This window comes from Poecilia reticulata, chromosome 18 (genome assembly GCF_904066995.2).
Source record: "Poecilia reticulata chromosome 18, P_reticulata-male-v2, whole genome shotgun sequence".
Taxonomy (NCBI): Eukaryota; Metazoa; Chordata; class Actinopteri; order Cyprinodontiformes; family Poeciliidae; genus Poecilia; species Poecilia reticulata.
In genome coordinates this window covers 10,583,513-10,607,503 of record NC_088847.1, presented here as the reverse complement: position 1 = coordinate 10,607,503, position 23,991 = coordinate 10,583,513, and the positions used below count along the sequence as shown (strand labels likewise).

The 23,991-nt window shown below is 40.5% G+C and overlaps 1 protein-coding gene and 1 non-coding gene across 6 annotated transcripts; both read left to right on the top strand.

Annotated features, from left to right (window-relative positions):
- The first annotated feature begins 428 nt into the window (after positions 1–428).
- intu (inturned planar cell polarity protein) lies at positions 429–23,969 on the top strand. 5 transcript variants are annotated; one of them, XM_081598910.1, is made up of 17 exons: positions 429–520; positions 5,943–6,541; positions 7,843–7,928; positions 11,685–11,900; positions 15,479–15,597; positions 17,029–17,118; positions 18,740–18,817; positions 18,917–19,097; positions 19,224–19,277; positions 19,520–19,582; positions 19,896–20,108; positions 20,204–20,296; positions 20,377–20,793; positions 21,924–22,018; positions 22,105–22,294; positions 22,984–23,126; positions 23,393–23,969. In XM_081598910.1, exons 1-17 carry the CDS (start codon positions 444–446, stop codon positions 23,502–23,504), a joined length of 2,826 nt encoding a protein of 941 aa, XP_081455036.1. In that variant the 5' UTR covers positions 429–443; the 3' UTR covers positions 23,505–23,969. The 5 variants fall into 5 exon arrangements, with proteins under 5 accessions (XP_081455036.1, XP_008426159.2, XP_081455037.1 ...); XM_008427937.3 differs by lacking the exon at positions 429–520 and adding an exon at positions 2,606–2,890; XM_081598909.1 differs by lacking the exon at positions 429–520 and adding an exon at positions 2,948–3,767 and having other exon boundaries at positions 19,926–20,108.
- Positions 1,707–1,923, top strand: LOC145548996 (small nucleolar RNA U3). Its single transcript, XR_014084940.1, has one exon. It is a non-coding gene; the product is annotated as a small nucleolar RNA U3 (small nucleolar RNA).
- Positions 23,970–23,991: the final 22 nt, after the last annotated feature.

Here is a 23,991-nt window from a genome sequence, read left to right as displayed (position 1 = left end):
GATTCACCAGAAGGGGGCGAGGAGTGCTTTAATAAAATAAAATAAAATATTTGTTTCAGTCAAATCAGTATTTAACTTTAATTGGCAAAACTTATTTGCAGAGTTGTTGAAAATTATAATTAACAACTAAAATGGAATCATTTTCATGCATAGTTTTTATTTATTTTTTATTTATGTTATTTTTTCAAGAAAGGCTGATTGATGTTTGACATTGCAAAACTCTAGCTCTGTCTGTCCATTAAAAAATCCTCGATATTGATGCTATATTAATATTTGCTATATTAATATACCTTATTTTTACTCGTAAATCTCCAAATATATCTGTTGTTTCCCAGCAAATATCACGTTAGGGTTGGAGTAGATGATCAAGACGAGTATCAGAGTTTGTAGTTAACTAAGTGTAGTTAACTACAGTTTTAGTTTAAAGTTGCTAAATCGTTGAAATGACACACAAAATTCCGAAGGTCCGTGAACGTATCTTTTCTCAGTTCAGTTCTGCCCTCCATTGCAACATTGTTTTGTGAGTAAAAGTTTACATTTAAATTAAATTATAATTATTTTAGTTATTTCATAACTAAATAATAATAATAATCATAATAATATAGTTATTTTCTGTCACTAGCTAAGCAGGAAACTTAAGTTGAAAGGAACTTTTACATTGGACGTAGTCTGGGGCCTGGCTATAGCATTTTAGCAACCCTGATCAGGTTTGAAATGATCACTAATAATTATTATTAAATTGTTTTATACAGTGTTTCATATCATTTTCGAATTGGGTGATAGATTAAATTGACTAAATGCCCAAACTTGAACAGGCATTTTAAAATGTGTACGCTTTATAGCGGGCTAAAGCTAGATACACGTTTCCTTTTCTTCAGGCCTGATATATGACGTCAAATTAGCAAAAGTAAGCCTAAAAGGTTGCATTTTTTTCTACTCCCAACCAGAATTGGCAAACGTACCTCTTTGTGGAGTTAATTATAAATGAGACAATTTACATATGGAATCTCATTTTAGACAGTACAGTTTAAAATATGATTTTAAATCTGTTGACGTTTGTCTCTACTGCGCTGGTAGGAACTATTTCTCTTGTCCTCATTTTTAGTCGGCAACTATAATCGACGCACTTGTGAGTCTTTTTCAATCTTAGGTTTATGTTTTATTGTACATTCTGTGATGCCAGTCTTTCTCCTGCTTGCCAGTTTGTCAGTGGCTATTGTAGCTTTTCATCAAAGTGAACGTTTGGAACATTATTTTAGACCTCGGTTGTAAATGTAGTGATTGTGTCCCCGTTAGCACGTGGCATCGATGCAGCCAATGACAGACATAAATACGCTGAACACAAAACCACAATGCATTGTGGGTAATACAATACAGTTTATAAGTCTTTTTTTATGTTTAAATGCATTTTAATTTTAAAACAGCAGCCATTTCTAAGTTATGTTGTGTGCTACATGTAACAAAATGTTTGGAAATGGAGATGTGAAATATATATTATTAAACACTCATTACAACGTGCTACAGGGTACGTAAAAATTGTAAGTATTACAATTACAATAATGTATATTTAACTGTTTAGGGTTTGATATCGCTATGTGTGTTAGTTGTACTTTAATTGCATGTGGAGAGCTAAACGTGTTGTGTGCACCGTCACTGAGAAGGGTAGGACGTCAGTACTAAAGCGTAGGGAGGAGGTGAGATGAGTTAAGACTATACTTTCAGGGATCATTTCTATAGTTCTTGACTTGAGAAATGTGTTTCTAATTTGTATGGTCTCGCTAACCACGATGATGAGTTTGCGATACTCCTACCTGAGCGCGAAGCGGGTAAAGAGTGATGATTCAGTTCATGGGCTCTTTACTTTTGATGACCGTTCACTGTTTCCTTCGGGAACAGCGAGGGTGGGAGTATGATCAGAGTGGTTTTGCTTATGGTTAAATGGAAATAAATAATGTTCTTACACCCAGAAATTTGGTAATTTTGTAGTTAGTGGTTAAGATTTTTTGTTTCTGTTAAAAACAAAAAATCAGTCATTTAGAACAAATAGTTCTAAATGTTTTTTTTATTTTTTATTTCCATGTGTTTGACATCATTGGAAAGCTTAAACACTTTCATAATCTGTGAATAACCCAAATTAGATGGGTCTTTATGTTCATCCTCTTGTCATTAAGATGAACAAAAAAAAAAATCAATAAGAAGCTAATATTTTCATTTCAGGTTGCATCATATTAAGTTGTGTTATCGCGGGGCAGTTTCAGGTTAGGTGGTCCGTGACTGTTTGTTAAATGAGTTAAGTGGTTCCTCAGCCTGAAAAAGTTTGAGAAACACTGAACTAAATGTCAAATGAAGAGGGTAGTTTCTCTGAAATCACGTGGCGCAGCAGCAGCGCTGTACCTTTTTCTCATCAGTGGCAGCGTCATCTCCCTCAGTCTTGTGAGTTGTGCTTTGATTACAGTCTTAAAGCTTAAAGCTTGCCCGCTGAGCTCTCTGTCGTAACCGGGAGTTTTCTCAAAATGCCAAGTAGATAACTGAGCTACATTCCGCTCTGCTGTCCCGGAGAAACACTTAAGATTTGAAAAGAAAAGAAGCCCCCCCCCCCAAAAAAAAAAAAAAAAAAAGTGATTGACGTAGGAAGCTCGAGGGAGGATCCGTCAGGCAGCTCAAGCTTAATGTTGCCGCACCTTTGATAGTCACTGTCCTTATTTTAAAGGAAAGAAGTGACTTTGGATCAGGCTTATTTTCCAGTAATTACAGTTGCCTTTTTCTTATTGTTCACTGAGAACGTCGTTTCAAAACATGAAACCCAGAGGATGTTTAACCTCATAGATGGAAATTCCTTCTCAAATAATTTGGAGGACTTCGACTCCATCCGCAGCGTTCTGCTTTACAGGTCAGTCGGAGCTTGTTCGGAAATTTCATGAGTTTATATTTTGGTAGCGCTTTTGCCGATCGTGTGCTTCTGATCGCGAGCCGGGGAACTTTGCCAGACTTCCGTCGAATGCCAAAGGGGATTAAAAATATAAATACAATAAAAAAAAAAAACTGAAGGTATCTGCAAAGAAGGGATGCTGAGCTAATAAATCAACGAGTAGAAGCTGGATATTCACTTTTGACCGTGTTGCATATTGAAATTTTACAAGCTGTTTATGCCGTACACCTTTTAATTTCTGTCATTTTCTGAGTTGGAATGCGAGTTGATGTCGCGAATGTGTCATTTCAGGTTAAAATACAGCTCGACAAGTTAGCAGAGTTAACCTCGCTTCTCTCAAGCTTTTTGGTACTCCACTTGACGAAAATAACTAATATAAACCAGTCTTTATATTTTACATAGTGGAGACGTATGTGGATTTAAATAAAGACTAAACAGATCAAAATCCGTAAGTGGGCGCTGGAATATCGTCATTTTTTATGGCATAACTGTCTGCAAATCCGCTTGCAAGACGACGCTTTTGTGTTGTTAAGGGCAACGGTGACATCCACCAATCAGAACGCACGCTCTTGTGTCATGTGACACTCCGTGCACATTCGCCAGCGCTGTATCAAATATGGCGAAAAGAGCTTTTTTTTATTCCCCAGAAATAAAGGACTGACATTAACTTTTGGTCTAGTTCGGGAGTTTACGCTTGAATGAGATGGTTTTACAACAGAATGGCGTCCGTGAGCCCCGGACTTTGCTCTGAAAATACACTTTCGACAGCTCAGAAAGCAAAAGAAGATGGGGACACTGAATCCACATCATCGAGTTTCAGCAGCTCCGACTACAACTAGTAAGAATAACTTGTTTCAGTCTGGGGTTAGAGACAAAAAAAAAAGTTCCAGCTACGATTTTATGCTGCCATGTGTCATTTTATAGTCGAGAAAGGTTAAATGCCAAGATTTTTTTTTTGTTTGGACACCCTTGTTTATTCCAGAAAGCTCTCGTAAAGCATGTGTTCCCTCATAATCTATAATAACATAGTGTGGATGTAGTGTTTTCTTTTCATCTAAACACGTAAAGCTTTTTAAATCCACTTTAAATCCAAATGTTCCTGTAAATTTGATTTTCAGTTCGTTTTACTTGTGTAAAACAGAATAAATGAAGAAAATACTTGTAGCTCTTGTATTAAATATTGTAACCTATGCACATTAATATAGCCTTTTATGGCTGTGAAAGTATCCTTACTAGAGGTGTGCCGATCGATCGGCCACCGATCATAATCGGCCGATTTCCGTTAAAAAGTGTATGATCGGTGATCGCCGATCACTTGCTGCCGATTACACAAACCGATCACCTGCATCTCATTTCGCAGCCTGCCTGTGCAGCTGGTCTCTTTCCTTCACACTGCGCAAACGCGCAGCAACAAATCCTACCGTAAGCGATGTTGAACTATAATGAGTGAATGGGGACGTTTGCGTGTTGCGGCGGAAAATTGAAGCAGGTCAAAATGCATCAACACAATGAATCTAATACGACATAAAAACAATGCCATACTTGACGGAGTTTGGCTACATCGAGGCTCACTGCAGTAAAAGACATATGGAGGATCAGATAGCAGGAAAAGCAGCGCACAGCTACAAACACTCACCCGGATTAGCATGACGGTCAGAAAGCTAAACAAATTACCCGCAAAATTATTTAAGTCTTCGAGCTGCGATGTGATTCTGTTCAGAAATTTGGTAATTTTTATATTTAGTGGTGCAGAAGAAGATTTTTTGTTTCTGTTAAATCAACTCAAGTACATTTTTCTAGATCACAAATAGATGATTTCTGCTCCACCTGGTAGTGACTCTCACACCAAACCTCTGTTTAAAGCTGCAGCATCTAACCTAAAAAAATACATTTTACATACGTATTAAAACTTTCGCTGTCCTAACATGAGCCAGATAATCTCTAAAAAAATTATCAATCTCCTCCCTGCTCTGCATAATTACTCCGCTCAGTCAGAAACAGCCAATCAGAGCTAGCAGTAATCAGCTAGCCGCCATGCTATCAGGAAGTTTTCATTCAGTAACTCTGGATTGTTTATTGTAATGGAACCTGTATTTGCCTTTGAATGTTAAGTTTTATACTTAAATTTTTTTGGCAATGTTGAGAGGTTTTATTTTGGCTCTTTGCATTATTTAGCCTCTTCAGAGCCTCCATATGTTTTCAGTCTGTTAAAGATAGTATTACCGATAGCAGTACAATTTGCACAATGCCTGTTTTGTTTAGTTTTCTTCTTGGAAAAAGTTATTAAAAACAAGTTTTTGTCAAAATTAAGGTGAATTCATGGTTCCTTTTTCCACATAATGTAACCGGTAGTGTTTATGATAAAAATAAATAAATTAAATAAAATTAAATAATAATAATAATTATGTGATCGGTATCGGTGATCGGCCCTCATGGGTGTTCGGAATCGGTATCGGCAGGAAAAAACCTGATCGGCACATCTCTAATCCCTACTATTATTTTGTAACTTTACAAACACAAATTCATAAATACCAACACAGAATAGTGCATTATTAGCGTAGCAAGGATTTGTATTCCCTTCTACTCTGATTCACTTAAATAAAATTTAGCTCAGCCGCTTGCCTTCAGAAGTCGTCTTATAATAAAGTAGATCCAGTTGTTGTGTGAAGGCTCCACGTGTTTGTTTTTTATTAGAGAACATTAGTCAATAAACATCTTCTCCCGGAAGGTTCCTGATCAGAACCAGAATATTTTAACACCAGGCTGCAACTTTTATGTGAGTTTAATGGAGTTTAAAGAAAATGACATGGAAACTTGAATTAACTTATAAAGAAACCGTATAAATAAGTAACAAAAAAGGCTCCAGACAATTGCAATAAATCAAACACCATCTTAAGGGAATTTAAAAAAAAAAAAAGCTGTTTTGCTCATTTGAAGCAAAAGCAGTGGTTCCGTGTTTTCCCACCAGGGGTTTGGTTCGTCCTGTCTCGTCAATGCTCTGTTTTGGTTTCAGCGACCTGGAGCCAGAATGGCTGGATGACATCCAGAAGAACGGGGAACTGTTCTACTTGGAGCTAAGCGAGGGCGAGGAGGAGGCCGCGTTGGCGCGGGTCGCAGCGAGCCAGTGCTTATCCACTAACCACGTCCGCTTCAGTGAAAAGGAGGCAGAGGTCATCACGGAGCAGGCCAGCACGCAGCGGCGCGGCTCACGGAGGACAGGCGAGCCCGCTCTCAAAAAGCTAGCCAGGATCCTGGGCAGGAAACGCCGTCCGTCTCAGCGCAAAGGAGGCAAGGACGGCAGCAGAGGCAAAGCGACTCCCTCACCTCCAGCTTCCATCCTGAAGACGCAGCCAGGCCAGCAGCAGGGCGTGGCTGTTCAGCGGCGGCGGCTGAAGGAAGCGTGTGTCTACCTGAACCCCAAGCGATTGGCGAGTTCGCCGACGCCTCTGTGTGAAAGAGGAGGACTGCTGGAAGCCCTGCTGGGCGTGGTGCATCGTCCTGCCTGGACTGGAGGTCAGACAGACAGAGGAGCCGTCCGACAGGACGGGAGACTGACCGTCCACGGATTAATACCAAACAGTCCAGCTATAAAATGTGGTCAAATTCTGATCGGTAAGACCCTCGTTCATAAAGTTACATGTAAACGGCGTCAGGCTAGCATCATATTTCTGTTTCTGTTTTCATCCTAAATGGTTTTAGGCATCATAGCAAGTTATATAATTACATCACAGTTTGTGGACGTAGATGTAATAAAGATATTTAGTCACTATGGGGTTAAAAGTCGAGCATGAAAATCAAATTTCTTTCAAAAAGATCATAGTTTCATTTTTAAATGTGGATTTTTTGTTGACTGTGGTGGTCACACATTAAGTAATGAACGTCAGAATCATAACATTTTGTGTCTAACATAACTCAAATTGAACATAATTTTTGAATATGTTTAATTAGCAACAGTTCTCTCCCTGCCACCAAAACACCTAGCTTAAATCACTATTTACATCTCCATGAGAACCGTCTTCTCATTCTAACATCAACATCAAGATGCGGCTCTGAGTCACATTGTTTTGTTTTGTATTTAAATATACCACAGTGTCATATGCATACATCTGAAAATTAACACGAGGTCCATAAATATTGAAACTAAAACTCAGAGGAACCAATGTAAAGCCCTGAGGTACACCGAAAATAACACGAATTATTTAAGAAGACGTCACAACAGCAAGCACACCGTTTCTGGTGCTCAGATACATTTAGATAAATTTTACTAAATTAGTTACTAATGAAAACTAACACTGCTATCCTTTAATCCAAGGAACTCAGACTGTTTTCTAAGAAAATCAGATTCAACAACGTCACTAATTATTCTACCTGAGCAGCAGTTATGCATACACACCAGGGATTAAATGACCATGGAAATTTATTGAAGTTTAGATCATCAACCGAGTTCCACATCTTTGCTGTGGGATTTATTTTGTAGTTTTAATAAAAAATAAATGTGGGAAAACCTTCAAAGAGTGTGCATACTCGTACGAGACGCTGTAAATCCATTCTTTGTGTACGACGTGTGCAGAAATGATCACTGAACTGTTTTCCCACAGCTTTATATGAGGAATCTGCTCTAATCAGTCACTTTTTATTCCTTGCTGCAACATGTTTGAGCCATTAGAGCAGCTAAAAAGCCGCAGTGATCATTAATCACAAGCATGCAAAGTTGTTTAACCGCCTTTTATTGGATTCTTGCTGGCAAAAAAAAAAGAAATGCCATCGGTACAAATGTCAACTTTCTACATTTCTAAAACCAACGAATGCTAAGTACTAGGGTCAGCTAACATGTGGAGTTCATATCAGGGCTGCTGTATGTAGTAAAGTTGTCTCATCTTAGCAGATTAAAGTATTTTTTTTCCTCTGTTCAGGTGACGTCCTCTTGGCAGTGGACGATGTTGACGTGAGCCCTGAGAACATCGAGAGGGTTCTGTCCTGCATCCCAGGACCGACGCAGGTCAGGCTCCTGTTCCTAAACACTCTGGAGTTCAGGCAGGATTTAACCTGCCGCAATTAGCAATGAATCAATTAATCGCATAATAAATTAAAATGAGAGCGATGATTTCCGTTCGGACAACAGTCGTTAAAGAGAACGGCTTTAATGTCGCTGAAATGCTGGAATTTTTACAAACGCTTAAATATTTGACACCCGGTACGAAGCAGTTAGTTTGCACCACCTGCCACTTTTGCCTGTTTTCCATGTCTAAAGTGAATAAGTATATATATATATTTTTTTTTTACGAAATTTTGTTTACCAAGACTTCATAATCCATTTAAATTGTTATTGTTTTGTTTATTTTGGATATTTAAATTGTTTAGTGTTAAATTTTCTCTAAAAATGAAAGTTTTTCTGATCTTTAAGATGGTGTACTTGTACATGTCATTATTATTATTATTATATCAGTTGAAAATGGTCTCAAAATGACAATATTATCGTTTATCACAATAATTTCAGGAATAATTTATCATCCAGCAAAATTTGTTCGTGACAAATGTAGCCAGAATCCGATTACTTTTGTTTTAAACCTGATTTATTGCTGTTTTTGTTCCTTTTTCCACGCTTCAATATTCCACGCTTGATATTTTAATGACTTGTTTTTCTGAAACCTTTTTACCTGCTAATAGTCTGATAGTTTTATTTTCCTGCTTCAGGACTTCAAAATGTCACAAATATGCCCCTAAAGCAGAGAGCAGAGCTGGCGGACATAGAAAATCCTCAGGTATTAAAACAAATGAAAGGAAAAAATCCTTTAACTGTACCCAAAAAAAACCCCCACAAAACTCCTCATTTTTAAGTTGAGCATTTGTTTCTCCCCCCCGCTCTCCCAAAAAAATAACAAACCATCAAAAAGCAGGAATTCGCAAATGATAGAGCGTGCCATGAGCCGAAGCTGAAACGTGTTGGCTCAGCCGGATCGCCGTGTGACAATTTTGGCGCCACAGGAAGCTGTTGTGGCTCAGCTGATTAGAAGATGTAGTCGGAAACCAAATTACATGCAGGGCTTGAAGGCTTCATGGAAAAACAGCAAGGCTCTCTGAGCACAGGAATTAGCTTCGGACTTGAAATAGAGCCGTGTTGCTGACAGAAGGGTTTATTTTGCCCATATAAGCGTGAGTTTGATGGTGGGTGGTTTTTCTGTGTGGCCGCCGGCCCACATGGAGCAGACAGGGCTTATTATGTCGGGAGGGACGCGTATTAGCATTACAGTCAGGTCCGCTGTGCCATTTTCTAACCCTAACTGCAGTGTCTCCAATGTGTGCGTGTGTGTGTGTGTGTGTGTGTGTGTGTGTGTGTGTGTGTGTGTGTGTGTGTGTGTGTGTGTGTGTGTGTGTGCGTGTATGTGTGTGTGTGTGTGTGTGTCCATCAATGGATGGTTGGTAAATGACTGACATCAACAGGCTGGAATTTCAATGAAAGCACACTCACGCCTGACCACAGCCGTATAATTCACCAAGGAAAGTGCTGCAGTTTGCCCATTCAGGCTTTTTTCTCCCGACTCTGAGGTCTGAACTGTCTCACTCATGTCTACGTTTAATGCGTTCGGGTCACATTCACTTGCATCATTTACTGTAATAATTAAAAACAAAGGTCAAGTTAAATCCTGCTGGTTGTGTTCAGACCTCGCCGCTAGGACGGGGCATTTAGTCGGGTTAATAAGTGGAAAGGTTCATCACATGATGAATCAGGATTGGCCACTGGGTCCGTAATGACAGTCTTCCAGTAAAAGGGGCTAAAATAGCTGGGAGCCTTGATGTAGGGGCCTGCTGGAGGGGCCGGCGGCCTGTGGTTAGAGCTGACAGGCTCTGCACAGACCGTTGGATTAGAAAAATATAGCTTTCACCTTTCTGGCACGGTAATTTGATCTTTTTTTAATGTCATATTTGGTCGGAGCTGGAAGACAGAGTAACATACAGACATAGAAGGCTTTACAGCTACTATGTTATTCCTGCCAACCCAAACAATGTTCATATTAAACCTGATAGGGTTCTTATATTCCACGGGATAGCCTGGAATTTCTTGTCTGTATTTTCCAGGTTTGGAAAAGCATGGAAAAAGAAAATGGAAGTCAGGAAAATATGTGGTTTTCCAGCCTTTATTCTCTATCCTATTGTTTAGGACCCAAAGATCTATCCATCCCACGGTGTCCTTAAAAAGTCTTACGTTCATGTATCTAGAATTAAGGCCTTAAAATGTATTAAATTCATTAGGAAAATGCAAGATAGCCTTAAATACTTTAATCTCAAGTCTTAAATTTATGTCGCATAAATTTACTTTTCTGCCAGCTAAAAGTCTGAGTCAATCACAAACATCTTCATCGCAGATGTTTGTTTCACGGCGGCTCAGGCTACTGCTAGCTAACTAGCTGCTAACATACCCCTGCTAGCTAGCTTTGATTTGTTTGTATTTCTTTCTAAATCATGTAAACCACTTTGAATTGCCTTGTTGCTGAAAATGTGTAACAAAATGACCTTTCCTGACCCTGCTAGCTAGCGTCTTGCATCTGTTTTTGGAAAGTTTGCAGGACGATGTTCGTCTTCTGTTGCGAACCCATTCGATGCTGCATTCATTTTGTTCATTTTGTTTGGCTGTACTGTTATAAAATATGCATTTTTGTTTTGTGCATCTCTGTTGTGATACACGTCTTGAATTTCATTTATAATGGTTCCTGTAATTCAGACATGAAAATGTGGAGGAACGCTGTGAAAAAGCAATTCTCAAAGGAAACGTAAAAAATAACAAGAAATGAACTCTGTCCCTTTAAAACAAACAAAAAAAAAACAACACATTTTGAAGTAGGTCTGCTTTGATGATATGCTACGATTCTGCATTTTAAAAACATTTAAAAATAACAATAACCAAGCCGAGACCCTTTATTATTCCTGAAAGTGTTTTGACGGTGCCAGCGATGTGTGTTTGTTGAAATGACTCCAGTCTGTTTCCAATTAGGAGAAGCTGACTACACTCACTCATGGCTTGGCAGAAGTGTGGTTTTTAGTTTATCAGAGATGCTCAGAAACGCACAGACTTCTTACTGCTTTCTAGGAGAAAGAGTGTTTTTCTTCTCTCGGCTGCCATCCTGTTCCCATTTGCTCAGTGATCATCTCAGGACTGAAGTCTTTACACTGCTGGGCTTGTTCATAGCTTTCTGTTTTTTTGTACTTTCAGATTTATAGGCACATCGTTGAGTTTGTATGTGATAAATAGGATGATGGATTCTGACTTAATTGGCAATAAACATAAATAAATAAATGACTTGATAAAGTAAATTATGCACATACTATTGCATCTAACAAATAAAAAATAAAAATAACTAATAATTGTTATTAAGTGTTCCAATTTGTTTCCAATCTTATTATTATTAGTTTCCTCTTTATATGTATTTTTAATTTAATAATAATAATAATTTCTATGTATTTATTTAGTACAATTTTTTAACTTAATGTAACATTTTATTTTGCTTTTGTTTTCTACATTCAGAATTTATCCATGTTTCATTTACTGTCATTTTTTAAAATGTAATTTTATAATTGTGAAGTGATGGGGAAATTGACTCACGGGTGTCAACGTTATTTGCAAAGAAAAAAATCTGAAAAGTGTGGCGTGCATTTGCATTTAGCACATCTTCCCATCTGCTTTGCGTTGGTCTATGACCAGAGCATCTTTTAGACACAGCTCTTCTCCTTCACCTGGCTCTACATCTGCTTCCACCAGGTGAAGCTGACGCTGGAGACGGCGGCGCCGGTGGACAGCGCTGCTCCCAGCGACTTCTCTCCGGCCCAGAAGATGAAGGCCTCTCCACCAGTCAGCCAGCTGGTGCGCTTGTTGTGGGGGGAGGACACGGCCGAGCTCCAGATGGCCATCGGACACATCCCGCACATCGTCATGTACCTGTCGCTCAAACTGGACTCTTCGTCTCTGCAGGAAGAGGTCGGTCTCTGCACAACCTGTAACAAACCACTAGGTGATTATTTCCTGATCAGAATCACCGGAAACGGCTCATTCTGGAGTTTACGGAGTTGTTTTTAGTCACTGTTTGAGCTAAAAGGAAACGATAAAACATCTGGTTGTTTTATGGGACGTGTGGTGCTGTTTTAATAAAGTAAATATGAGGTTTCTAAGTAGGAAAGTTGACTTTGGCTCAGAACAAGTGGAAAATTCAATGCTTTTTATAGCTAGTAAACCTAAAATGAGTGTGATCTGAGTCTTGGCACCTGGTTTTCTGACCTTAATGCAGAGAATTTGTTCACAGCCTGAAAAAGTGTGGAGTTTTGTTGAGGTTTTTCCCATATTTGAATAAGTATGGAGTGAGAATATCAAAGACAGGAAGATAATTTTATATCCAGTCTTTATTACTTATTCTGTTGTCTAAATGTCCTATTGATCCGTTATTCTTTTTCATTATTCATCCATCGTCAGGATCATTTTTAGCAACAAGTAGGCCTGTCACAATGACAAACTTCGCTGGACAATAAATTGTCTCAGTAATTATTGCAATAAACGATTGAGGCCTTTTTCAAGAAATATAATAAAGCAAGTTTTCCTTCCAAAAGACCAATAACTTGTAATTTAGTAAAAAACTCTTAACATTGTAACGGAAAGATATTTTAAATTTCCAAAATAAAACGCAATAACCAGAAACAAAAAAATAAGACGCAATTAAAAACAACCCACATCTTAAGCCATGAATAAAATTGGAATTTCTTTGTTAACAAAATTTCCCTTCAAAAAATCATGAGAATAGAAATGATCAAGCTCTTTTTAATTTATCATGTCATTAATTTATTACAGGCAACAAGGCAGTTCAAAGTGCATCACAATTATGAACCATCAAAATCATGAAGCAAATATACGACAAATACATTGATCATTGTTTATTGATTATGAATCAAGGACGACTCTAAACAGGTGGGTTTTTAGCCTTGATTTAAAGGAATTCAGTGTTTTGCCAGCTTTGCAGTTTTCTGGAAGTTTTCCTAGATTCCTGGAGCATAGAAGCTGAATCCTCTCCATGTTTGGTTCTGGTTCTGGGGATGCAGAGGAGAACCAGAAGACCTGAGTGATCTGACTTTTAGTGTCACAAATATGTGTGTCCCATTCAGTGATGTGTAAACCAACAGAAGTCTGTTCTCTGAGCTCCGTGGAGCCAGTGGAAGGACTTTGACCAGCTTCACCCTGTCAGAACCGTTTGCCAGGAAAATAAAATCACTGAAAAGGGCCAACATTAAACTGGGTTTATGCTAATGCTGTTGAATTAAACATAAAACTCCAACATTTCCGCAGTCTTGGAAATTGTTGATTGGAAGCCGGTTGTTGTTTAAAGCCACAAGCCTTTAGAGGAAACACTAAGAAGACTGAAGCCAAGCATGCAATGGGGGCTGAGAGTGGACAAAAACAGCCTGGGCCGGTTTATTATGCGAGATGACTACAAATCAAACCGCATTCACAGAACAAAAGGCTGCTTCTGCTCAAACCGTGGACGTCTAAACACTTTTCCATCCCTTTGGAAAGCAAATTCTTGTGGAGACTAAATCATTACTTTGACTCTCAGCAACGCTTGTAAACCTCCATTAGGACATCGCTCAGACCACTTTAATTATGTTGGCTCCCAGAAAGCGGATCCAGGTAATTGAGTGCTAAGAAGAAAAGTTGAGAAGGAAATCACAGGATTAAAAGCGAATCCCTCCGGACGTTTTCTGGAAACTACCGCTGTGGACGACTTCCAGGACGAAGGAAAAGAGACGTCAGAAAGCTTCGTGATTAGTTCGGCTCCTTACAGAAAATGACCCACGATTTAAACGCTGTCAGCTGAGCTCTACGAAGCCTTAATCAAATCTGTTTTGGATCAGAGCGTAACAACAACGAGCTATTCCTCCAAACCCCCCGCTTTTTTTATTTATTTTTATTTTTTTATTATCAGAACCAAGTTTGTAGGTCCGTTCAGATTGGAAGCGTGGACACGGCTTCCCCGTTGTGCACTGCTGCTGTGAGAAGCACGTCTGACTGACGGTGTAATTACAAGTGCTCAGCTCAGCGGTCATGCTTTGCTGTTCCCTTTGCTCCTTCTCGGTGTATCTGCGTGCCAGATTTATTTATTTTTTATTTTTTTGCATTTATCTGGACCTAAACTACGGCTTGTCCAGAGCCACATCAGCGAGCGGCCGACTTTCTAAATGACAGTGCTGCGTGCATACCCTCTAAACCGTGACTTTGATTCTTTAGTCTCATGATTGCAGGGCGGTGGAACGTGAGACGTTCAGCAGCTGCTGCAGGTTAGAGTTTCGGTTCCGCAGAGTTGTTGATACGAGCTCTCACACTTCAAAAGCCTCCCAGCGCGCTTTCTCGACCTAATGGTCGGTATCTTTTGTGGGTCTTTTGCTCCAGTTGCCAAGGCTGTAGTTCATTTAGGGGTTTTCAGTTCCCACTCTCACCATTCAGGCCTTAAATTCCCACTACTGGAAGGAATGCTAATACACCAGCAATGCTCCGAATTAGTACGTTTTGTCTCATTGTGCTTTCGTCAGTGTTAGTAATTAGGCCTGTCATGATAACAAATTTTGGCTGGACAATAAATTGTCCCAGAACTTAATGCGATAAACAATAATTTTGTTGACTTACGACCATTTTCAAGTAATATATTAGTAATAATGGCATAAAAATGCAAGAACACATTCTCAAAGATCAATAAACATCATATTCTGAGGAACATTGGAACTGGAAGACATTTGAAATATCCAAGATAAATAAAGAAAACAACAAATAAAATGAATTATGAAGTGTGTGTAAACATAACCGAGCGTGTTAAATCTAACCCAGCCCAGCGTTATTGAGGCAGCATAAACATCCACTCGCTTGTCCATCTATTCTTCTACACCCAGCAGATGTTTTGGTTACTGATCTTCCAAGACTAGATCCTGCACATTTTTATGTACCGTTTTTTTTTTTTTTTTTTTTGGTGCTGCTTGGCTAACCAGCGACGTCTCTCTAAGCCTGATATGTAATTTTCAAGAAGCAGGCCATATTTTACACAGTGTATTTCCAGGGTGTCCACGCATACTTAAAAAGTCTTATATCTGGAATTAAGGCCTTAAATGACTTAAATTCATTCAAAAAATATAAGTTAGTGTTAAATACATTAATCGCAGGTCTTAAATTTAGCCATGGCAGGACTAATTCATGTCATATATTATATGTAGTTTATTTTCCTTGCAGGACTTTATGTCAGGCTACAATTTGAGTCATGCATAGACATCTTCATTGCATTTTGTGACTTGGGGTGGTTGGGCTACCACTAACTAGCTACTAATATACCCCTTCTAGCTAGCTTTTTTTGCAAATTTATCACCAGTTTGCTTGTTCGTCTTTGCCACTGGCTCACTTCTGTTGGCAACACGTACAAAGCATTTTGGTACTACGGCATTAAATTTCATTCTCAGTGGTCTTAAAAAGTCTTAAATTTGAGTCGATGAAAACCCTGATTCCTGAACTAAGTGACTTTATCTGTTCAGGAGGAGATCCTGTACCAGTACCCAGTGTCTGAAGCATCCAGCCAGCTGAAAGGAGTGAGAGGCATCTTCCTTACTCTGTGCGACATGCTGGAGAACGTCACAGGAGGCCACATCATCAGGTTGGGACAGCGACTCGCCTGGAAGGTGTCACAGTCAGTTTACGCTCCAGCAAAGCAAAGATGATCTAGAGATTCTGTCGTTACATAACCTTTAATTCTCTTATTATGTAAAACTTCTAAACGTCTTTTATATCTGCCTGAGGGTTGCGGTGTCTTTCTCCAGCAATATCCTCTAGAGTCTAGGCAGATTATACCACAGGTTGTGGGAGGACATTTGACCGCTCTTTTTTTTCCTATTTTTTATTTAACATCTTAGCATCATCCGGTCTTTTAGACATAGTCCATAAATTTGAGGTTGAATTTGGGGTTTTGCCAAAGCTATTCCAGAAACTTAATGTTTGCTGTTTTCCTTTGTAAAGTCAGTTTGGATGAGTGTTTGGAGTCACCGTCCTGCTGGAGAACCCAACTGTGTCCAAGTTTCAACACCGAAACGCTTAAAGCTGAAGAGCTTAGATTTAGTCAGTGTTGCATCCACTTTGGTGAATCAGCCGGTAACTTTTTCATTGATTTGAAACCCTCAGCTCGACCAATCGTAACGCTCTTCTCCTCATTGTGGTCAGTCATCACAGTCTTTGACTCTTCTGACTATAAAACATTTCTGCAGGAAAGATATTTGGCCCACTCTTGATTTTAGTGACTCTTGAAGGTGTAAAAGTAATGCATTGCTTTTTTAAAATTGACATCCACTCAATCTGTTGTGATGTGGTCAGTAAAAAAAACACCCCAGCAGTTTGTAGATTATTGCAGGCTTTAGTGTTGGCAATTCTTTTGGTTCTTGTTCATCTTAATCTCTTTCATTTCATCTGAAGGCAACCAGCAGTTTTGCTCATACGGTTGAAACTTGGTCTAAAATGTGTTTTTCCTACAGGACAATGATCCCAAACCTGCTTCAGGACAGATAAAGTATGCTAATCTTAAGGAGATTTAAAAAAGAAAAAAAATATCTGAATTCCATTGAAAATCTGTAAAGTATACCTAAAATTTAGAAAGTTAGAAAACTAACTTCCAACTCTACCAAAAGACCAATGGAAAAAAACTACAAGCCAAAGCAGTTATTCAAAAGTTTAGATGTATGAATATATTTGAGGCCAACGATGTTTGGATCAGAGGAAACCACAGTAACATGTAACATGGAGCTGTTTGCTGTATAAATCTAACTTCCTGTGGGAGAAAAAAAACTTTAAAATGTGTTAAAGACCCCAAATTAGTGAGAGCTATGGCAGTAATGAGTGCATGTAATCCTTTGAAATGTTTCTTGATCGTTTGTCTCTAATGGCAAATGATAATTCAGTATTCTTCCTGCCAGTTATTGGGGAAAAAATGACAGATAACTTTACTTATTAAACCTTATTTGCATGCAAGTCAGCATTGACCTTTGGCATTATCTTTTTTTCTCTCGTCGTCTTTCCATTCTGCTGCTCCCTCGCTCAGCTCGTCTCTGTTGCTCGGGAAACATCTGGTTCACGTTGGCTACTGGAAGGAGCGCAATAACCTGCTGGTCGTCGGTCTTCCTGCTCAGAGGTAGAGGCGTGCGGCACCAAGCAAACACACCCATGCAACACGCACACACAGACCCAAGAGGCTACTGTTCCACAAGTTGTCATTACGGGGAAAAGAAGCCGGAAACAAACGCCGGGGCCTGAATCGGTCAAAGAAATATATTTTTGTTGAAGTCAAGATTTAAGAGAGCAACCTGAAAAACCCATCTGCTTTCTTCAGATGCGTTTTAAACATGTGCTTCTCTTTACCTCCTTTGTTTTGAAGATGGATGCCTGTTTAGAGGAAGGAGCCATCGCCAATAGTTTGCCAAGTTAGTCGTCAGGGCTTTCCCCGGAGAAGATAATTCATGCATGAAAGCTGTGATCCTACAGCTGAAAGAGCTTTTTTTGTTTTCTTACTGTCTGGCTTCCAATCAGATCAAATATTTAATGTTTAATATCAGTAAGAATTACTAAAATATCTTCCATTTACTAAATGCCGTAAATATGATTTTTATTTATTTATTTTCAAATTTACAACCTTTGAGTTAATGGGAATCCCTTCTGCGGGCGTATTTTAAACACTCCCGGTGTGACATCATGGAGTAATCAAAAAAAGTTAGTCAATATGTCAGAAGTTGAATTACGGACCTCAATAACTCCAAATTCAACTGTTTAAACAGTTTTACGTTAGTGCAAACACATGATCACCGCTGAAACCAGTGCTGGGCTGGTGTTGGTTAAAGCCAGCGACGGAGAGGCTATCACTCCAACAACAACATTAAAAAGACTAACTCCAGTTTGTAAATGCCTCCAATGACGAAGACATTGAAGGGTTTGGCCTTTCATTGTCCAGACCCTTGGAGGAGAGTGAGGGAAGCTTGAAGGCACCATCCCCAGTGTGAAGGGACAGGCCGGCGTCGTCATGTTGTTTGGACTCCATAAGACTTCATGAGTAACAAACATTGAAAGTCCATCTCAAGACGTCAGCCACTAGGGTTAGGGTTATGAGCGCAAGTTAAATCTTACGCTCATATAGGCCTTCCAAAGGGACAAGGACCCTTTACCAGATCAGCTACAAAGTAGTTTAGGGACAACAAAGACAGTATTATGGAGTGACTGTCACAAAGTCCTGATCTCTGTCCCTTAGAAAACATGTGGACAGAGCTAAGAAGGCCTTTGTAAGACCTGACTCGGTTACCTCTGGAAGCAGAAACATTCGTGTAAACTATGGTGAGAAGCTTATGGAAGGACACCCAAAAACATAAATATATGTAAACTTCTGACTCTCTTTTATTATTTTGACATTTGGCAAATATAAATAACTTTTGGTAATCCTAACTGGTCTGATTTTGTCAGACAGTGAGAGAAAATGTCTCAAAGAACGAGGAATGGAAGCAAAAATGTTCCCCTAGTTATCTACACCTGGAAAATGAGCAAATCTAATACTTTTTCAGAATCTTCCAGACCAACTAGGAACGCCGTTATAACCTCACCGTTAGAGAAACGGTGAAGTCGATCCGACTCGTTGAAGTCAAACACGCAGAAATAAGACAAACGTTCTGCTTCCAGCCGGACGTTTTCTTTTCTCTACATTGCGCTAACACTGCTGAAGCTGGAGTTTAGCCCGGCATGTCTTTAACTTCATCCCTGCCTTCTCGCAGGGTCCCGCTGCTGTCCCTGCAGACGGTGGTTGGCGACGTGGTGCGAACGCTGAAGGTGATGTACGGCTCTTTGAACAGGTCGGTCTCTCGTCGTTCTCTACCTCTTGTCTCTTGGATTTTGGGGCATGATCTTTCACGTTTTTTTTTTCTTTGTCATCCTCGACGTGTCCTCCGCAGCGCGTTCTGTAAGCCGGACCACGCCCCCAGGTTGGACCATTTCTTCTGCTTGTTCTTCCAGCAGCTCATCCAGCCGTGGCGCCTGAGGGAAGGCTCGCCGCCGCCGCCCGACGTTTCGGGGAGCCTTTTCCTGGATGGACTGCCGGCCGTCCGATGGCTCACTTTGCCTCCTGAAATTAAGGTTTGTCCGGCTTCTTCTCACGCCACATGTGTGCGGCTGTGGTGCCCCCTTGTGTTCGTGTGTAACATGGCCGTTTAATTAAAATAAAATTAATCTATGCTGTATTGTGGTGCGTGTTCTCCTCAGATGGAGGTGGATACAGTTCTCTCGGATTTCGAGTCCTCTGACTTTGGAGAAATGGTGAGACTGGTTGAATTATTCCAGATTATAAAAACTGAATGTTTTGTTCATCCATGAGTGAAACTTGTGGTGCAGGAACACAAGTTAGGTCAGGTTAAGTTAGGTTAGCCTGTTTTTAGAAACGTGTTTATGTCAACTGATGCTCTGATTATTTTTACCTAATGAAATTTGATTCCTTTTCAGCATTAACTAATTACAGACCTCTCCATATTTATCTACACTTTGCTTTGTTTTTTTTGCAGTCTGAGGACTTCTTTGGCCTGAGGCGTCTCTATGTTATACTCGGCTCCTGTTTGTTCTACAAGGTAAGAGTCAAAGTGGAAACAAGCTCACACTACAGTCTGGACCTGCAGATGTTACAGACAAATAAAATAGAGACTGTTTACACAAGATGCTCTAATTGTTAGGTGGGAATGTATTCACACTGCTTTTAAAATGTTTTCTCAAGTGACAACCACAAACTCCTTTTTTAATGAGTTTTTTGCGATAGACAAACTCGAGGTTAAAGGAGGAAGAATATATGTGTGTGTGTCGACCTTTTTAAGATTTTACCTTACTTTTCTAAAGCCATGTATGATTTTCCTTCCACTACGTCGTTTTGTGCCTCTCTGCCATCAGTCCTACCTGATTGCCAACCATCTCCCAAAGGAGGACCTGCTGGACGTGTGTCTGTACTGCCAGCACTTCTGCCTGCTGCCGCTGGCGTCGGAGCAGCGTGTCGGTCAGCTGGTCATCTGGAGAGAAGTGTTCCTGCAGCAGAGAGCCAGCGGAGGGCTGGCGCCGGGCTTCAGCCAGCCTCCGGGGCGACACTTCCTCCTCATAGTGGGGCTGGTGAGAGGAGAAACTTTTAACCTGTGTTTTTGAAATGGTCAAAACTGCTTTTGTGAAGCTACAGTCATCTGTCCGTCTGCCTGTCTGCGCCTCAGAGACACTTTATGCAGTGCGTCCTGTTGGAGGCGGGCGGGTGCGCGTCTCCGGCTCTGGGCTCTCCAGGACCTGATTGTGTTTATGTGGATCAGGTGGGGGTTTTTGTCGCAGCTGATCTGCTAATCGGCTCCAGATTGAAATGAAGACGCTTGAAGTCCTGCTGTGTCGTCAGGTGAAAGCCACCCTCCTGCAGCTGAACGCGCTGGAGGCGGCCATGGAGGAGCGGCTGAACGTCCCGTCCGCTCCCTGCCTCTCCTGCGCCGACTGGTTCCTGCCGGCCGCCACGACCCGGGACCGCCTCGACAGCCTGGCGTCCTCGTCCCCCGTCCTCAGCAAGCTGGCTGGGGCCATTCGAGGGTCTCCGTCCGGGCACAGAGGGCGCAGCCTGTTCGGCGAGAAGTCCCGTAAGTCCAGCCCGCAGAGGAGCTTGTCGGACAGCGGGAGCGAGGGTCCGATGGACGCCGGGTCCGGTTCGCCAGCGGCTCCGGGTCTCAGCCCTCACTCCACCCCAGACTCAGGGAGACGGATCGGGGGCAGGCAGGACTCTCTGGGGTCTGATGGGAGCGGAGGCAGTGGAGGCCTCTTCAAGGTACAGTCAGTTTTTACCAAAAGTAAAAAAATGACTGCAACAAAAAAACATTTTGGCAAAAAATGGCCGTCTTGTTGGGAAGGTAAAATTAGCGTTGCACAACAGGAAGCTTTACTGCAACGTGGAGTTAAGAGTCAGAGCCCCACTCAAAATTATTCGCTTTATTGGACGAGTTACACTCTGTAGCACTATTAATAAGCACGATATACACAATATAAAGTTGTGTTCATACAGTAGATTGTTCAACCTGTTGAGGAAATAAAGAAAGTAATCGGCAGAAGTTTATTAGATTGTAACAAGCGCAGCGCACTGCATACGAAACACACACATCTCCGCTCCTATCAGTCACACATCCCATTTGATTTGCACTTGACTCACCCTGCGGTTACAACAAGCGACAAAACGGAGCTGGAAGATGTTAAACAAAAGCTAAAAATGGGAGAAGATAAAACTGCTTTACTCAGATTATGGCCTTAAAAACTAAGCAGTAAAGTCTTAATTATAAGACGCCAGGTTTACATCCGGCTCAGGCGTCTAATCAAAGTTAAAGTTGAGTCATAGCGGACAGACTCGAACACAATGTCTACATGAAAAGACAGCTTTGCTTTGCCCAAATTAGCGTTTATTCAGTTTATTAAAATCGGCTCAATGAGGCGATGCGCTTTGAAAGAAAGTGACCCAAATCCTGTTTTTGTGACTTCAAATAAGCCTAGAAGAATTTGAAAAGTACATGTTTTTTCATACAGCAAATGTAAAAAATTATTTTGAAGTTTTGGATTTACAATTAATAACATTCCCTTTCTACACACACACACACAAAAATCTATTTTATTTGTTTATTTGTTGGTATTTTTGACTCAACAATTTTGGCCCATGTGACAAAAAGTTTTGACACCCCTAATTTACTGTTATTTAATCTAATGAACATCTTTCAAATTACAAAGAAAACATAGACTAAGTTTCTGCTGTAAGTCTCACCGTCATGTTTTTTTTAAAAGCAATTATTTCTGCAAGGCTTTATTTCTACAATCCTCAAACCATCTCAAAGTAGATCAGGTAGCAAAACCAGTGATGTTCATAAAACAAACCTTAGATTCAGGGAGATTTTTTAAATTCTCATTACTGTCCAGATGCCCAGGATGAAGCATCCAAACCCCTTCTACCTGGGGACCCTGAAGAAAACCCTGACTGACAGGGAGACGGAGGAAATGTACAACACCATAAAGTAACGCAGAATAAACCGCCTCCTCCTGTGTGATTTTATGTTTAGTCGTGTTTGTGCCATACAGATCGCTGTGTTGTCTGTGACAGACTGACCTCGGGAACGGAGAACACCTTGTTTCACTACGTCCTGATGGAGACGGTGCAGGGGATCTTCATCGCTCCCACTCACAGAGAAGTGGCTCAGCTCAGCGGCTCTATCCACCCGCAGCTCATACACAACTTCCACCACTGCTGCCTCTCCATACGCGCCGCTTTCCAGCAGAATCTGCCGGCCAGGGTGAGGGGACGCATTCCCAAATCGGCTAGGCCGTTCGCTTTCTAATTCTGGTTTGGTTTGCATTAAACTACCACAGTAAATAGCAATTAAATAGATGAGATAAATCAATCGCATGATAAATTTAAGTGAGCGTGATATTTTTCATTTCACTGCAAAAACACAAAATCTTACAAAGTATTTTTAGTCTAGTTTCTTTGTCTTATTTCAAGACAAAACTGACTTACAACTAACTTTTCAGCGAGAAATAGGAGCTTGTTTTAAGTGAATAATTCCTTGATGTTGACACAAAAAGCACTGATTCCACTGGCAGATTAATTCACTTATAACATGGGCCAAATGTCTTGTTAGAAGTGAAATAATCTGAGCTTTGAACAAGTATTTTTTCATCAAAATTAAGAAGCTGATGACTTAAAACAAGCTCCTATGTCTTGTTGAAATGTTACTTGTAAGTTAGTTTTGTGTACCAAGATATTTGGTCTAGAAACTAAATAAAAAATACTTTGTAAGATGTTTTGTTTTTGCAGTGTTGAACAATAGTTAGAGTTGTTTTGCACTTGAAGGAAGAAAAACTTTGCAAAGGTTTTGGTCTTACAATCAAACAGAGAAGCTCATTTTCTTCCCAGCATCCTTTGCGTCTCCTGCCAGCTCGGTGACGTTGCGTGACTCTGCGTTGCTTTGTGTCGTTGCAGGGTTGCCGTGCAGCAGACCGGTCTCAGAGGTCCGGCTGGGGTCTGGGCCCGGTTAAAGAACACGGGGTTCTGTTTCAGTGCAAGCCGGAGAACTGGACCGACCAGAGGAAACCCGCCCCCACCATGACTTACTGGGTAATAGGGTACGTCTGGGTCCAAACACACGAAATACCGAACCCTTAACGTGTGTGAGAAACAGGCAGGAGGTCCACAGATAAATAAAGCTCTTGAATAATATGAACTTGTCTTCTCAAAATCTAGGATCTTTAAAAAAAAAAAATACTTTCACTTCAAACGGAGCTGCTAAGTCAGCCGCTTCCTTTTTGTCGGGGGTTTTAAATCAGGACGCTCGTCCTCGGTTCCAGGCCTCTTTCAAAGATAAACATCTTTGCTTTGTTCTGGTTCCCAGGAGGATGCTGCTGGAGCCGGTTCCCCAAGAGTTCTACGTGTGCTTCCACGACTCGGTGCCGGAGGTTCCCGTGGAGATGGCCTTCAGACTGTCCTTCGGTTTGGGTTTATGATGCGTCGACGGCATGAAGACTTCCTGCACAATCTCAGGAAAAAAAATCAAACAGATGCTCTTTTTTCTGTGCTGTAGAGTTTTGTTTTTTCCGTCTTTCCTTCCCACATGTTTTTCTGCAGATAAGCAGTGGAGCATGACTGAGGCCGTTTCAACTTCATGTCGGATCGTTGCGGTGCCTTTTTTTTTTTCTCACCATGAACAAACAGTGAGCTTCCCGACGAACGAATACCTCCTTTCCACTTTGACCAGCTGACCTGTCGGTTTTGTGCTGTGAACTTTACAACCCTAAACCAGTAAAAAAAAGAAAAAAACGCCACTGCATGAATCTCCATCCAATGGAAACTAGACTGATGACTATTTTTTTTGTATACAAAGCAGTAACCGTGTTGTTAATTTAAATTTTTGTACAGTTTTGTATGGGAAATTGTTACATAATAAACACTATTTGACAATAAAACCACAACCTTTGATTGTTTCAAGATAAA

Excerpts from the sequence above, each read along its gene's own strand:
- intu (XM_008427936.3), top strand. The coding sequence starts at position 3,628 with ATGAGATGGTTTTACAACAGAATGGCGTCCGTGAGCCCCGGACTTTGC. Across the intron at positions 11,901-15,478 it reads CTTCGTCTCTGCAGGAAGAG|GAGGAGATCCTGTACCAGTA; the intron begins GTCGGTCTCTGC and ends TTATCTGTTCAG. Across the intron at positions 20,297-20,376 it reads ATTGTGTTTATGTGGATCAG|GTGAAAGCCACCCTCCTGCA; the intron begins GTGGGGGTTTTT and ends CTGTGTCGTCAG.